Genomic DNA, 15,993 nt, shown 5'->3' on the forward strand with positions numbered 1-15,993 from the left:
TCTTCCATGTGGGTTTTGTTGCTTCTGAGCTAGATGGCTGCTTGTTTATCTTCAAGCCTTTAAGACCCCAGACACTATATCTTTTGATAGCCAGGTACCATCAGCTTTCTTCACCACATTTCCTTATGCGCCCGCTTTGTCTTCAGTGATTGTGTCGGGAAGATGAACATCATGGAATGCCAGGTTAATAGAACAAAGTGTTCTTGCATTGAGGGAGTACTCAACACAATGTCCAGGACAGCTTTGTTATAGATGAAGTGACCTTTTGACCAATTCATCTTTTCAGTGGCTAATCCCCTTTGGATGCTACTGAGAATAAGCATATATGAATTCACTGCTCTTGCTCTCTCCTCTCCTACTGGCCACTGGTCTCCAACCTCTCCTCTAAGACTTCTCCCATATCTTCTCTTTCTACTCCCTTTCTCCCAGTATTATCGTTAGCTCCCGCTCTGTCGTCCCAGCCAGCCACTGCTGTTGATGGCCCGTGAGTCATCAGGAGAGCTGTGCTCCATAGTGCTCTCAGTGGCTGGCATTTTACCAGTAGATCACCAGGCTTTCCTGCCAAGAGGCCTCTGAGTCGGCTCAGAGCCTTCTTGTTATCCACTGAGTTTGTGCACCACTTATGCTACCCTGGGGCTCCAGAGCCAGCCTCCCCAACCCAGCCCACTGCCATCGAGTCGGTTCTGGCTCACAGCGGCCCCTTGGGCTGCTTCTGTGACTGCACATCTTTACAGGAGTGGACAGTCTCATCTTGCCCCAGCAGCAGCTGGTTTGAACCGCCAGATTTCCAGTTAGCAGTCCACTTATTCCACAAATGAACACAGTTGATGTTAATTCTTCTCCAAAGCAAATTGAGTGTGGTCAACAGAGTGATACACTTTGTTGCACTTTAAGACACTTCTTTGTAGCAGCTCACTTTGCCGTTTGACAAGGACCTTTCCATGTGATTGTAGATAGTAGATTTCAAAGTTACCTTTTGACTCGTGTTGACCAGCCTTCCATAGTTCCCAGAGCAGGTAGCCACGTGTCGAGTTGTTCTGCCCGGCGGTACTCATCGTGAAGACGACGTGTTACAGAGCAGTGTGATCTCGGGTGTGTGCTCTCAAAGGTCCTTCTTTATGTTTGAACAGGCATGCCAGAGTCTCTCTCCTACTGCTCCCTGCATGATCCAGTCAGCCCTTGTCCCGCCGGTTACATAACAAACAAGGTAGGTGCTCAGTGTCCAAGAGTACAGCTGTGCGCAGGACGTCGGCTCACTGAGACCCTCAATGCCAGCATTCCGTTGCTGGGGAGGCTGGCCTGTTTCTGAGCACTTTGTGCCTTCCTTATATTTCTAAGACTTTAATGGGGTGGGGAGGTTTTACAGGAATCAGGCTGGGGTTGCCTGGAGATGGGGTTAAGGTAAGAGTGTGTCCTCCGCTTTTTCATATTGTGAGGGGTGGGGGTTGGGGGGGATGCAAGAAAGAAACTGCTCTGATGGGAGAAGAAAACAGTACACTTTATTTGCAGATTTAACAGCCTCCGGGAGTGTGGGGAAAGTTGCTGATGAATGCGATCACATCTGTAACTCTATATAGTAGAAGCTCTGTGTGAGTCCATGGGCTTTTAAGACAGACTCTGAAAGAACTGGGGTCACAGCTGAAGGTGTCCGTTGGTGACCCACAGCATCAGAAGGACTTGGCTGCAAGTGTCCACACCATTGTGTGGACATCTCCGTCTGAGGAGAGCAGTGTGGCCAGGCGACAGCCTGTGCTTCTGTCTTCGCACCACACCCGCTTTCGTCGCACTTATGTTATTAACCTCCACATGGCTGTGATAACTTGTTTGGGCTATTTTGCCTTACATTTACTTCTTTTTATTTAAAAATGTGAATTCCAAAGAAAATACAGTACCCCCAATTGACTACCCCTTTTGTCAGGGAAAGATGATTCAAGGAAGCGGTCACCTTAGGCTGCTGGATGCTAGAGGGGCTCCTTGTAGCCTCGGTCTGTGTCCTTGTTGAGGTCTTGCATGGAGAGGAATGCCCACAGGATTTGTGTCTTTGTACATGATTCTGTTTCCTGAAGGGTACAAAGGTGTGAGGCCCTCATCTGTGCTTTGAGACACAAGCATCCATTGGGACGCACTGGTCAGTCTGGTGTGCCATGACGCCATCAGTGCTACCTTCTCTACACAAGAATGAAGTATAAATTGCGGCAGGAGCTTAGACGAGGCTTTGATGGCTTAAGGGACATGTCGGAGGAGGTGATTGATGAGCCCTGTGTCTTGAGGGGTTCTCGCTATTTTACCAGGCAGGGAAATGTGGGGAGGGCACAGGCATGTCAGCCAAAAGGAACAGTGTGATCAAAGACAAAAGGATTCGTGTCTGTGGTGTTCACAAGAGCAACAGAGAGACTAGGAGAGGGGAGAGGAGAATAGACGCCTGGACTAGAAATGTGACAATTTGGGAGGGTGAGCAGGGGACTGGGCTTGGGTGGCCGTTGAAGTATTCTATGTGGGCTGTCTGTTCTCTAGAGCCTTTGGAAGATCGCACAGGAAACCTTTTTGTTACCCATCATATTCAGGATAAGATTCCTGGTGGCTCTGTGGGCTAAGCATTGGGCTCCTAACCACAAGGCGAGCGGTTCAAACCCACTGGCTGCTCACGTGTCTTCTCGTGAAAACTTTACTACCTCCAGTCGGAATAGTTCTATAGGGTGACGGTCAGAATGGACTCGGGGGCAGTGGGCTTGGGGAAGATAGAGGGTATTGAATTGCCATTCCGTCTATAAAAGCAAAGAAGAATTGCGTTTAGTATTGGTTCATTGTACCCTTCTTTGTGACTTCCTATGGCTGATTCCTGGTTGTTTTGTCCCACGGCAGTCTGTGTCTGTGTGGGGTGTTGGAGGACGAGTGGAACTGACCGCCGACAAATTCATGGCGGTCCAGCGGGCGCTGCAGCCAGACTGGTTCCAGTGCCTCTCAGACGCGGAGGCATCTCGTGCAGAAGCAACTTCTGTCAAAAGAGCCAGGAAGTCTGTTGACCGCTCACTTCTGTTCCTGGATAATTGCCTGCTGCTGCAGGCGAGTTCAGAGGTAAGACCGCCCCCCTGCACCCCCCTTTCTCTTCCACGTGCTCCCCCTCTTGTTCCGTGACACTATTTTCTGTTCCTCCTCCTTTGCCCCTCACTTCGTAGCTGCTTTTCCTGTCCCTCTCTGATTTTCCATCCCCATCGCCCCCCACCTCCACCCCAAAGCGTTGTTGTTCTCGGGGTGAACAGAGGGACAGCGACAGAGGCAGCCCCTCGCCAAGCTGGGCTGGCACCGTGGCTGCAGCAAGGGGCTCGGGCACAGGAACAATGGCGAGGATGGCACGGGGGCTCAGGACCGCCCAGGCCGTGTTTCCCATGATTGGGCATTGGGTCGCTGAGTCGGAACCAGCCTGGTGGCACCCAACCAGGGGATCTGGCCTGAGGGCAGTTGCAGTTGAGTGGTGGAAGAGGCACCTTCCCTGCAGGGGGCCAGGGCGCCTCGGAGCAGTCACCACCCGTGTGTCCATGGAGGCTGGTTTGCTGCGGTTTAGGTCGCCAGGGTTCAGTGGCGCTTCCAGATAACGACGAACTAGGAAGGAAGGCCTCCCAAGCTCCTTCCCAGGAAAGCCTCCGGGGTGCCCATGGTGCGGGCCTGTTGGGTGCAGCAGCATCCCGAGGCGGTAGCAGTGGCCGTGAAAACCCACCCAGTTCTGCAGAGTGACTTTCCGCTTCAGGGCTCGCGTCGTGTGGACAGGCCACCGGGCCTTTGCGGCCTCCTCCAACGCATCGTGGGCTGCCCTCTCCCCATGGCCTGCGCCGGGGGCTCTGCTGGGCCCGCACTCAGACTTCCCCCTGTCCTGGGACGGTCCTCGCCCCTAGCCATCTCCTTTTCTGGCTTCAGGTCCAGTTCAGCTCATCCCACTGGAGCGCTGTCGTTGCCTGGCTCTCTTCCAGGAGAACCATTCTGTTCGTCCTTTGCCCTTATTTTTAATCCCACAGGACTGAAATGATCTCTGTAAGCGTTGTTCTGTTCGGTTCCTTCAGCTGTCTCTGCGTGTTATGTCGGTGTCTGCGTCCTATAGCACAGCGGTTCTCAACCTGTGGGTCGCGACCCCTCTGGGGGTCGAACGACCTTTTCACAGGGGTCGCCCGACTCATCACAGTAGCACAATGACAGTGATGAAGTAGCAACGAGAATAACTTTATGGTTGCGGGGGTCACCCGACCTGAGGAACCGTGTGAAAGGGTCGCGCATTAGGAAGGTGGAGAACCACTGACCTAGTGCAGTGCCTCGCATGGCGAGCCCGCAGCCAGCGTGTGCGGTTGGTCAAGGACTGTGCGGGGTGTGGAGGGCCGATGACACCAAGCAGTCAGTCAGCGGTCCTGATGGCAGGACGGGTGGAGTAGAAAAGAGATCTGAAGAGCGTCGAGGAGGTGGGGGGATGAGGAATGGTGACCCGGAAGTGGAATTCTGAGATGATGTTAGGAGGCATCACCCCGCGCAATGCTCAGGTCCCACTTAGGGCTTGAGGATATTGCCATTTCGAGTGTACCAGTAAAAACTCTAAATTTGGCGAATAAAGATACAGAAAATAATTCGAGGAAACTCTAGGTGGCACAAGTGGTTTGTGGGTTGGCACTTGGAACCCTCCCCGTGGCTGTGGGAGAAAGGCCGGTGATTCCAGCCCAGACAAGGCTATGGAGCAGCTGTGTCCTGTTGCCACAGAAGGTCACTATGAGTCCTCGCTGACTTGGTAGCCAGAGTCTTTTGTTTCTATTTGGGGTGTTTTTGGTTTGTTGCTTTTTTAGTTATTCTGAATAGGAGTCGGGGTAACTGCAGTAGGGGTTCAGAGTGGGGACATCACTACGGGTCTACATCATGGCGGCGGCTTTATTTTCTGAGCCAGTAATGCCGGATGTGTAGAGAAGAGGACAGCCGGTGCCTTTGTGAGCGTTCACTTGGTGTACCTGCAGAGATTTTTGTTTTCCCTTCCCGTGATTCCGCCCTCATTCTCCTCACTGTTGTAGATGGTTGCTGCTGCCGAGTCAGTGCCGGCTCAGGGCGACCCTCCGTGCAGCAGGCCAGCCCTGCCCTGCCCTCCACCGGCCTCATGCTCGCTTGGCATTATGTGGGAGCTGTTGTCTAGTGTGCTGCCCTTAACCATTGACGCTCTCAGGGTTCTATCATTGACCTTCCTTCCTTCTCCAAGGACTGCGAGGCCGTAGGTAGCCAGTGAGTTTCATCCCCAGGTGCTCAGAGCCAGACCGACAATCACCATTTGTATGTCTAAAACAGAGTAACTATATATATATATTTATAGTTTTTAATGTTTCGGTGTTAGATATGCCTGGAATTTATTCTCGAGGATGGTTGACAGTAGAGATCTTTTTTTTTTTTCTGTATGGGTAGCTATTTTCCCAGCCCATCAGTTTCTGAGTTCCTAAAGGTATCTGTCAATAGGACCCAGGAGGTAGTGTGGTTACAGGTTGCCCATCTATGTACAAGTTCAGCGGTTCAAAACCAGCCACTCCTCAGGAGGAAGTCAGGGCTTTCTACTCCAGAAACAGTGACAGTCTCAGGAACTCACAAGAGGCAGTTCTAGCCTGTCCTATAAGGTGGGCATCAACTCCTTGGCAGTGAGAAAAAGTTGCCCATAACCAACAGACCTAGAGGTGGCCTAAAGCAGGCTTGGGTAGTCACTGAAATTAAAATAAACCTGTTCCTTTTTGTCTTTCCCCACTAATACTCCCTCACTGTGAAAATATAACCACCTATGTTGATGACCTCGGCATATCCAGTTTTTCCTTGTCAATTCCAGTGGCTTTCAAATTGTGTTCCTTGGAATCCTAAAGCTTCTCAGGGAGAGGAAGGGTTGGAAGCATCTCCTAGCCTGCTTCAAGTGCAGCAGCTCCCCTGAGATCTCTTCGGTCCAGTGGACGTCCGTGTAAAGTCCACTGAAACAAAGGTCTTTACTGCAGTCAACGGTTGAAAACGGTCTTTTCTTCTCGCAGGTCCTTCAGAAAAGTGTGATCATTGGAGTGATTGAAGGTGGAGATGTGATGGAAGAGAGGCTGAGATCAGCACGAGAGACAGCCAAGAGGCCTGTAGGTGGCTTCCTTCTGGATGGCTTTCAGGGTGATCCGATGACCAAGGAGACTGGTCTGCACTTGCTGTCTTCAGTCACTGCTGAGCTGCCGGAGGACAAGCCAAGGTTGTATCCACTTCAGACGCAGGCTGGGCTCGGGTGCTGGCTGATTCTGTGTGTTCCATGCAGTCTGTACATCAGCAGGCTGGGCTGGGGTGCTGGCTAACTCTGTGTGTTTCTTGCAGTCTGTACATGGCCATAGGCTTTCATCTTTTGATTTGAAACGTGCTGGCTGACTGAGGGGATTGGCTTTGAGGCTCTTCTCTTGGTTTCAGATTATAGACCAAAGGAACATTGTGTGTGCTCCTCAGTCTAAGCGAGGGCAAGTGTTATACTGGTGCCCTTTATTCTTGACCAAATGCAAATGCTGTTCGTTATTCATGCTGATGTATTACCTGGGGACAAATATAAAGTTGTGTGGAACTCTGACTGAAATCAAGGGAAGGTGAAGACAGATAGGGCAGGGGGGCTGCAGGGAGGGGAGGACTCGCTAATAAGGACCTTTAGACATTCTTGGATTTGATCCAGGTAGGGAGTGATGCCTTTCTTTTTATTTATTTATTTTTTTTACCCAGGGTCTTGGCTACCCTTGTTGGTTTGGTTCCCACATGTTCCTTTATCACAGAGTCCCTATTAGTGAGAAGAGGTGATCCGCTAAGTTTCTGAGGGTGGCTGATTTCTCAATGGACTTTTTAACTTTTCATTTCAAACTCGGTTTTTAATGTTTTAAAAAAAGACTGCTAGATGTGAATACTCACTCTTTTATCTTACAAAAAAAGGTTACTTGTTGGACCGTTAACCACAAGAAAGATGAGATTTTCTACTCCCCTAAAGATGTATTGGCTCAGAAACCCACGGGGCCAGTTCTCTGTCCTATAGGATGGCTATGAATGAGAATCAACTCAATGGCAGTGAGGTGTTTGAGTGTTCTTGAACAGCACGGAACCATTTGAGTGATCAGTGGCCCTGGCTGGTGTTTCTGCTGTTAATCATTGATCCTCTTCAACTAGATCCGTCTAAGTTTGTTGCATCGCAAATTAATATGGCTGGTCTGCCACTGAGAGCTTATCCATCCTCCGTATCATCTTGTCCCTTCTTAAAACGGGTGATCCATTTGAGAATTGCTGATTTCTTTGTGGCATGGTCCCCCTTAAAGTTTTCATAAAGCATCAAGATTTCACCATCCGTCCACCCATGCTTCTCCATAAATGTGACATTTGTTCTTTCTTTGGTTTTTAACAGCGTTCGTGGTATTTCTGGTAGGGCATCTTTTCATACTGATAGCCTAGTTAGTGCTTCAAACTAGGTCCTGCTCAGCATGTTGCAACAAGTGAGTTTGGGTTTGTTTTGATACAAAACCAAAACACCCATGCATCATTTTTCAAAATATGAATTTTGCATGAAGGTTCTGAAGACTCCTTATAGTGTTACAGGATGTAAAGTCCAATCTAAGATGAGAGCGCTTACTTCGGAGGGAGAGGAGGTAACGCACCTTTATGGTGCTTCGCTCTACGCTCAGACGCTGTACCATGTGCTTTTCGAACATGGTCCTGTGGGGTATGTAGGATGGGAACCTCAAAACTAGACGAAAATTGGAATGAAAGAGAATTGGTCTTTTCCCACCAGCTTTTCGAAGCATCCTGTTATCATTGACCTGGGTTCTGAAAATGAAAAACTTGAGGCTCCGTGAGGTCAAAAGCCTTCCCCAAATCCTAGAGCCTGTGACTAAATAGCAGAGCCCAGGCACCTACCTGCAAAACCCTACGTTCTTTCCAGCACACCTTGCTCGTCGGTGCCGGCCATTGTGACGGTGAGTGGAGTTTTTCATTATTACCCTCTCTGCGCCTTCATGTGTCTGTGCTGATTGCTGTCTTCGCAGGCTCATCTGTGGTGTCAGCCGGCCAGATGAAGTGCTAGCATGCGTTGAAAGAGGAGTGGACCTGTTTGAGAGTTTTTTCCCTTTTCAAGTGACAGAGCGGGGCTGCGCCCTGACGTTCAGCTTTGATTACCAGCTGGATCCTGAAGAGACGCGTAGGTCATTTACAGCTACGTAATACCCGTTACCCTAAATTTCCATTCATTTTTGGCTGTAGTCACAAGACAGAAATCTATACGTACCAGGGGACTTCAAAAAGGTCAGGGGAAAATGGAATGTTAAGAGAACAGTGAATTCTCCCACAAACCTTTAGAAGCTCCCTTGTACTATACAAGGTGCCTTTTATAAGAATACTTCTTTCTTATCTCGGTGCCCCGGCACGTTGACGTACAGAACCAGGAACGTGTGCTGCATGAAGCTCCTGGCGATTAGGGAAGGCGGTGGTAGTGAACAGAGCCAAGGAAAAGAAGCCCCCTCTCTCACCCTGTCAAAAGAGCATCCAACGTGAACACTGATGACAAGCTAGGGAAAGAAAACCTTTGAATTGCTTAATTAGTTTTTATACCAAAGGATTCTTGTCTGTGTTTTGCAAGCCCTGCACTGTACAGGGGGGTCTCACACCACTCTCCCATCCTAGATTTTTAGTGTTTGTTGTTTTTTTTTCCACCTACGAGACATGAAAGCTGATTTCCTCTGCTGATGTGGCTTTGAAGCACTTCCCCTCTCTGTACTGTCTAGTCCTTCCGAAAGCAAGAAGATCACATGGTGGGCAGTGGACCGGGAACTGGAGTCCAGGCTGTGGGGCTGGGGAGGATGCTACGTGCCCAGCCTTCCCTGTGGCTTCCAGAATGGACTTGCCTCCTTTTCCTACTAACCCTGGCAAGTCTTTAATCTTAAGTTTCAACAGGGTCAGGAAGATTTTTTGTAAAGGTTCGCTTTATTTCCCACTAGTTAATAACATTGGATTCAGAAGATGCGCCAGCTTTCCTCAGATTACTTCTGGAAACAAGATCAATCAGACTGACCCGAGAAACCAGTCTGTCCTTTAGGCCGGCCGGAACCGATGTGTGAACGGGCCTCCCACAGACACCTGGTCAATGTCCGTGACTTCATTGACTGGACTCACTAATTTCTGTCAGGACTATGCATGTGCAAGGCCCCGAGGGAAACTGCGGTTGATTTCTGGGACAGACAGGTCTCTTGATGGCCAGAGAAAGCCAACTGTTTTTCATGGCTTGGAAAACTCAAGTAGTGTGAGCATTTACGTGAACCTATTGCTACTAGTCATATTTGTTTGTGTGTCCATACGTGCATGTGGATCTTAATTCAAGTCCTTGACTGATTACAAAGTGACCGTCCCAGAGAAATAAGTTGTCCAATATAAGCAGCAATCTCCCCTAGTGACAGGAGTTTTCCAGAATGCCAGGGCCAAGCTTGTTAGCAGGAAGAGCTTCACCATGACCTCCCACCTCAGCAGGCCAATTCCTGAGGACAAAAAAGGAGCCGCGCTGTGCTCAGTGCTCAGGTCCCGCCGCGTCTTCCTTCGACGTTTGCAGGCTCTCCGTTAGTAGAACCAACTGCTTGCTCTCGACTCTGAGATTGTTAGCCCGCGTTCCCAGAAGTGCCTCTTCCCTCGTTGGCCCTCTCAAGGCAGCTGGCTCTTCATATCGTAGCAGGTGTCTCTTGTATTTCTAGGAATGTTTGCTTTGAAAGCAGAGTTCAAGGGCACACCTATGTGATTCTAGATAATCTGGGTTCCCTACCAGGTCAAAGTCTCTATGTAGAATGTATACGTTAAAGCCGTCTTCTTCTTTGCCTCTCTCTCAAATGGATTAGTTACACAGCATGTGCATTACATTGAGACATGGACACCCACGCATGTTTATTCTCCTTGTAACACACAAACATGCAACTTCTTGAAATTATTTCTTGACAATAAGAATATGGTTTTGTAACCTAATTTGCCTAGACATTGTCAGATCTCTAAATAGTTTTGATATCAGAGATTACAGATCAGTGCCCATCTTGGTGCATATTGCTACTTTTATTTGTTTGTGTTTGGGATTATCTTAGGATAAATTCTCAGAGATGGAATTACAGGGTCAGAGGGCATGAAATAATAAAGATACTAAAGCACACATTCACGTGGCTTCCCCTTACATCTGATCTTCAATCATGACTTTTTATTGGTTTATCCTTTAGTGTTACAACAAAATGGGACACCAGAGGAAATAAAATATCTGGGCCCAACAAGGAACATTGAAACAACTGAAAGCACTCAAGAAATGACATCATTTGAAATTAATCTGAAGGAAAAAAGGTAAGAATTTTTTTAACTTGGGATTTTGATACCCGACTTCAGTCCATTTCTTATTTCAGCCTGTTCTAAAAGTTCGTGTGATTGTTCTGTTTCTATGACTGTAAACATTTCTGAAAGTGTATTTTGGCGTAACAGAAAACCTATAGGGTTGGAGAACGATTGCTTTACAAGGAAGACCCAAGAAAAATGGTTACCTTTGAATGATGGTGCTGGCAAAGAATCTGGGAAGTACCGTGGACTTGCAGAAGAGTAACCGGATCCGTCTTGGAGGGAGCACGGCCTAACGGGTCCTTAGAGGCAAGGATGGTGAGACTTAGCAGCACAGGTGGGGAGACCCCTCGCGCACTTTGGACATGCCGTCAAGAGAGACCAGTCCCTGAGGAGGACACCGTGCTTGGTTAAGTAAAGGGGCAGGGCAAAGAGGAAGGCCCTGGACAAGATGGACTGACCCAGTGGCTGCAGCTTTGGGCCCCAACAGAGCAGTGGTGAGGACGGCGCCTGACCGGGCAGTGATTCGTTCTGTTGTACATAGGGTCCCTGAGTCAGAACCGACTGGATGCTACCTAACGACCACCACATCGGAAGATCACACCAAATCCACTGCACTGGTGCCTTATAGCAGAGAAGGAGGAAACGCCCCAAGGAGATGGATGGCGTAGTGGCTACGACAATGGGCTCAAGCTTCCCCCTGGTGCCGGGAGCAGGCAGTGCTTCAGTCTGGTGTACATCGGGTCGCTGTGTTGTACACAGGGTCGTTAGGAACTAACTTGGCCACACTTAACGGCAGCAGCCGTAGTATTTGACATGTGAGGATCCAGAGAGTGCAGCTGGTAAGCCCTCAACTGCTAAGCAAAGGTTGACCATGTGAACATCTCAGTTGTTCTGCAGGAGAGAGATGTGGCCGGTTGCTTCCGTCAAGTAGTACCACCATGGCGGTGCTCTGGGGCAGTTCCACTTTGTTCTGTAGGGTTGCTGTGGTCCCGAATCAACTTGACAGCAGTGAGTTTGGGGGCTAAAATTAATGACGGAGTAGGGTAAGGATTTCAAAATGAAAATTCAGACAAGTTTTTTTTAAAATGTTTTTAGTTATAGATCAGTTATAAATCTTCCAATATTTGCTCTGCAAGAAAGGAACCAAGATGTCGCCTAGCCTTTTATTTGGTCCAAAATGGGAATGAGCAGTGTCTAGTCAAAGATTTCACGTCTGCAGTAATCACACAGGCATTGACAGTTTGAGAGAGAATGTGAAAATCTGTTCCTATCTATGTTTTGGGGTGGAGTGGGGAGCAGTGTTTCTTAAATGTAGTTCTGAAATATTAATGGCTACCACACAGACTAGCAGAACAGAAGAATTGTGTGTTCAAAATGAGGAAAGGTGCGCCCCAGGGTGGTGTCCATCCACTGTTCTCATTCAGTCTGTCTGCTGAGCCAGAAGCTGGGCTACAGGAAGAAGCGCGTGGCATCGGGCTTGGAAGAAGGCGCATTGACAGTCTGCAGTATGCAGGTTACACGGCCTTGCTTGCTTTAAGCGAAGAGGACTTGAAGCCCTCCCTTACTGATGGAAATCAAAGCCTGCGTCCTTTAGTGTGGATGGCATCTCAGCATCCAACTAAACTCCTCACAACTGGACCAATAAGCAGCATCATGATACACAGAGAAAAGATTTCAATTGCCAAGGATTTCGTTTTACTTTGTAATCATTGCTCACAGAAGTGGGACATCGAGGTGCATTTTGTATTGGGTAAATCTGCTACGTAAGACTTCTTTAAAGTGTCGAAGCACAGAGGTGTCACTTTGAGGACTAAGGTGCACTTGACCCAAGCGATGCTCTTTTCAGTTGTCTCAGGTGCGTGTGGAGGCTGGGCAGTGAAGAAGGCAGACGAGAGAAGAAGGGAGAGTGGCGAAGACTTAAATATGCCACGAGTGGCCAGAAGAACAAACAAATCTGTCTCGGAAGAAGTACAAGCAGAAAGCCCCGGCGACGCAAGGGTGACTTTGTCTCACGTACTGTGGACGTTAGCAGTTGGGGCCAGTCTCTGGGGCCAGACATCAGGGTTGATAGAGAGTCAGTGAAACGCAGACAGACCCACAACACGATAGGCCCAGTGGCTGCAACAGGGAGCTCCGGCGTTGCAAGGACGGCGAGGTGGCGCCGCCCAGGGCAGTGGTTCATTCTTTAGTCTCTATGGGTCAGCACTGACTCCGCACCTAGCCCCCAACAACCACATTTAGAGTTATAAGAAACAGCCGGGGTGCTTCCGTTCTGCTTTGCCAGGTCAGGGCAGTAGAAAAGGTGCCTACCAAATTTCCCTTGACCAGATCGCTTTCATTGGAAATTGTAGGGTCCTTCTTATCAGCACTCGAGCTGAACCTTGGGAGACTTTGGGTTCAAATGCTAACCGTATGTATCCGTGGTTGTGCGACATCGGTCAAGTCACTCAAGGTCTTCTCGCTAATAGCTGGAAGGAACACTTCAGGCTGCCACACTCCTCACCGTCTGCTCCCCACCAGCACTCCGCCGCGGGGACGACTCCTCTTACCAGCCTCGGCTCACAAACGCAGAGGGACGGGCGCTCAGGGGCTCGCCTTTGTGATGAGGAGGCAACCTGAAGGCAGCGGTGAGCCGCAGCAGAGCTCTGGCCCCCGGAGTCGTCCCGCCAATAAAACACCCGCCGGCAAGCGGCTCGGTTGAGAGGAAGTGAGACAGCAGGTGAAAGCGCTTTGTAAACTGCCGCCCGCAGTGCCGTCCGACACTAGCTCTGGTGGCACGTGGGTGAGAAGACCCGCGTTTCCGAGGATTCCGTGCCGTGCCGTGACAGCGTGACACACAGCACCCGGAATGGGTGATGGCTGCAGGGATTCGCCCAAGGTCCTTTTGTAACTCTCCTCTCGGAGGTTGCATCTCCCAGAGGAAAACTCGTGGGCCTCCACGTCTCATGGTGGGGCTTTGTAGTAGTGTATGTGTTAACTTTGTGCTATCATCAGTGTGGGTAAAACGGGCATGGCTTAAAATTTGCATTTTAAAGTATAAAGTTTTCATCATTTTCAAGTATTTAGTCATTTGATGTTTTAATCATTTCAAAGTATAAAGTTCAGCAGATTAATAACTTTCGCCGTGTTGTACAGTCATCACCATTTTGTTTCCAAAACATTTTTGTCACCCCAAACAGAAGCCCTGCCCCTTGAAGTCATCTTTAGACCTGCTTTGCACTGCCCTCTCCTCCTGGGTCCTGGCCACGTTGCATCTGCGTCTGTTTCGATGCATTTGCTACATAGAGATATCTCGTACAGATGGAGCCCATGTGTGTTCCTTTGTGTCTGGAATATGCTTTTCAGATCCAGCTCTGTTGTGGTCCCAGGACCACGTTGCAGGCCGAGCACTGAGCAGCAGTATTCTTGCGTGTCAGTCCCCGGCCCAGCCCCCTCCCCTTTCTGCTGTGTCACGGTGCCTTCCTTTCTCAGGTACCAGGCGGACTTTGACCCGCTGGTGAGCGGGTGTGGCTGTTACTGCTGCCGGAATCACACGCGGGCGTACATCCACCATCTGCTGGTGACCAACGAACTGCTGGCCGGCGTCCTGCTTATGATGCACAACTTTGAGCACTACTTTGGATTTTTCCAGTCCATCCGAGAAGCACTGAGAAAGGACCAGTGGGTGCAGCTGAAAGAGCGCATCCTCATGCAGTCATCGTGAGAGCTGACTTCTTTTTGTAAATGATATTTTATGTTGTAGGTGACAGTTGACACACAAATTAGATTTCCCTTGTTTTGTTTTTTTTTATACGAGTTGTTCTGGGTTGCAACCTTTACAGCAGTTGACATTCTGCTTGTTCCATTCCGGTTGATCTAGCTTGCCTTCCCCTCTCTACTTTTGGATCCATGTTGGCCATTTGAGCTCATAGAGTTAATTGCTGAAGGGAGCACATTACGCACCAGTGATACTTAGTTTATAAGGCAGTCAGTCTGTGTTTGGCTAAAAGGTAACCTGGAGAAATAGCTTCAAGTTCCAAGGTTATTAGGGCAATAGTCTTGAGGGTTCTTCCTGTGTCTATTGGCCTTTTTTTTTTTTTTTAAGAATAGCTGTTCTCTGCATGTTTTCCTTCCATTTTTCCTGGGACCTTCTATCGTGTGGTCAGGACAGTTGGTAGTGGTCGCCAGGTCCCATCTCGTTCTGGTCTCGGGTTAGAAGGTGTTATGGTTCATGTGGGCTATTAGTTCCACGCACTGGTTTCTTGGAGCCTTTGAGTCCCTTCACGGTTTTCTGCTGGATCCGGACAGAAGCCAGCAGTTGTCTCTGATGGCTCTTCACAAGCTTTTAAGACCCCAAACGCTGCTCTCCAAACTAGCACGTGGAACATTATCACTGTGAACTCTGCTCTGACGATGGACTAAGTGGTCCGTCCAAGTCGGTGGCCCCAGGCCCTATTGCTCAGTAAACCAATCCCGTGGGTTGTGTGGAAATGTCTAAGGAGCCTCTGGGACTTGCTTCCTGTGTGCTTTAATATATACAGGGAGGCTTCACAAAGTCTGTGGGAAATGGAGTGAAACAATAATAGAATTTTTCCACACGGTTTTTTGAAGCCCCCTCACATTCTCAAAGGGCCCTTTGGGACTCTGCCATCTTCTGAGCAGTCCCGCCAATCAACAGGTCACCTCTCGTGTGACTTAACCAGCATCGTCTCTTTGGACCACGTCGCTCCCCTGACCAGTTGGTCCAGGGCCCAGTCCTTCATTTGGCCACGGGCTTTATTTGTGACTCTGGCTAGAGTTGCCATCCTTGTCTGTCAGGAGCTGAGTGTTTGCCGGGCTGTTTCCTCTGGCCGTACAGACCACTGTGGCCTGTCCTCCAGCCTCAGGATTCAGTCTAAGCCTGGACTTGCTGCCCCGCGCTCGCAGTTTTTGCGTGCTGTGACCAAGCCCTGCCTGGGCAACTACAGGATTAGGTTTCAGCAGAGCTGGGCGGTACGCCTGGACAGGTCACTTAGTCTCCCCTGATGCTCTCCTCCTGAATAAATGAGGAAAAGCAGAGTGGATAGGATGTAATGAACCTTTGAGATTTCATCTCGCTCTACAATTTGGGAAACAGAAAGGTGTAGGTTAGGATTATAACCTTCCTGCTTGCCTCTTTCTTGATTGCTAGCAGCCTGATTGGAAGTTTAGCCATGCAGGATCAGGTGACAGTCGCATGCATGCGTCTAGACGGACAGTTCGCCTTCTGTAAATAGTGAGTTCTAAGCTAAGGTGACCGGACGTCCCGCTTTTGGCGGGACAGTCCCGATTTTTAACAATGTTTCCCGCGTCCTGCGGCGTTTTTAAAAAGTCCCGAATTTTGGAAAGAATGCATGTCAAGCTAGGGTATACGGTTTTCGGCTGCCATGTGGCTATTTCAGCAGGATATGGGTTTTATCACTGGTGACTCGCTTTACCAATGTTAACATCTGGTCACTTTACTCTAAGCAGTGACTTGTCAGATGATTTTATTTTCTCCTTTGTCCTTTCTGTGTTTCCATTCTATACACATTTACACACGGTTTTTAAAAAAACATCAGCAAAAGCATAAACGATGAGTGTTTTTGTAGGCGGAGAAATGTGTGTGTTTTTATATTCTTGTGCTCTGTTTTTCAGTTCATCATTTCAGTG

At 49.0% G+C, this 15,993-nt stretch overlaps 1 protein-coding gene across 2 annotated transcripts in view; it reads left to right on the top strand.

Annotated features, from left to right (window-relative positions):
- QTRT2 (queuine tRNA-ribosyltransferase accessory subunit 2) overlaps window positions 1-15,673 on the top strand; it is a 25,355-nt gene extending 9,682 nt beyond the window's left edge. For both annotated transcript variants that reach the window (XM_045286194.1, XM_004706410.4), the window contains 6 exons: window positions 1,131-1,207; window positions 2,863-3,075; window positions 6,024-6,223; window positions 8,037-8,188; window positions 10,236-10,353; window positions 13,816-15,673. In XM_045286194.1, coding sequence (XP_045142129.1) covers window positions 1,131-1,207; window positions 2,863-3,075; window positions 6,024-6,223; window positions 8,037-8,188; window positions 10,236-10,353; window positions 13,816-14,047 — 992 coding nt within the window. In that variant the 3' untranslated portion in view covers window positions 14,048-15,673. The remainder of the gene's footprint in view (window positions 1-1,130; window positions 1,208-2,862; window positions 3,076-6,023; window positions 6,224-8,036; window positions 8,189-10,235; window positions 10,354-13,815) is intronic.
- Window positions 15,674-15,993: the final 320 nt, after the last annotated feature.

Source organism: Echinops telfairi, unplaced genomic scaffold (genome assembly GCF_000313985.2).
Source record: "Echinops telfairi isolate 266 unplaced genomic scaffold, ASM31398v2 ScPeMD7_6;HRSCAF=24_0, whole genome shotgun sequence".
NCBI classification, from domain to species: Eukaryota; Metazoa; Chordata; class Mammalia; order Afrosoricida; family Tenrecidae; genus Echinops; species Echinops telfairi.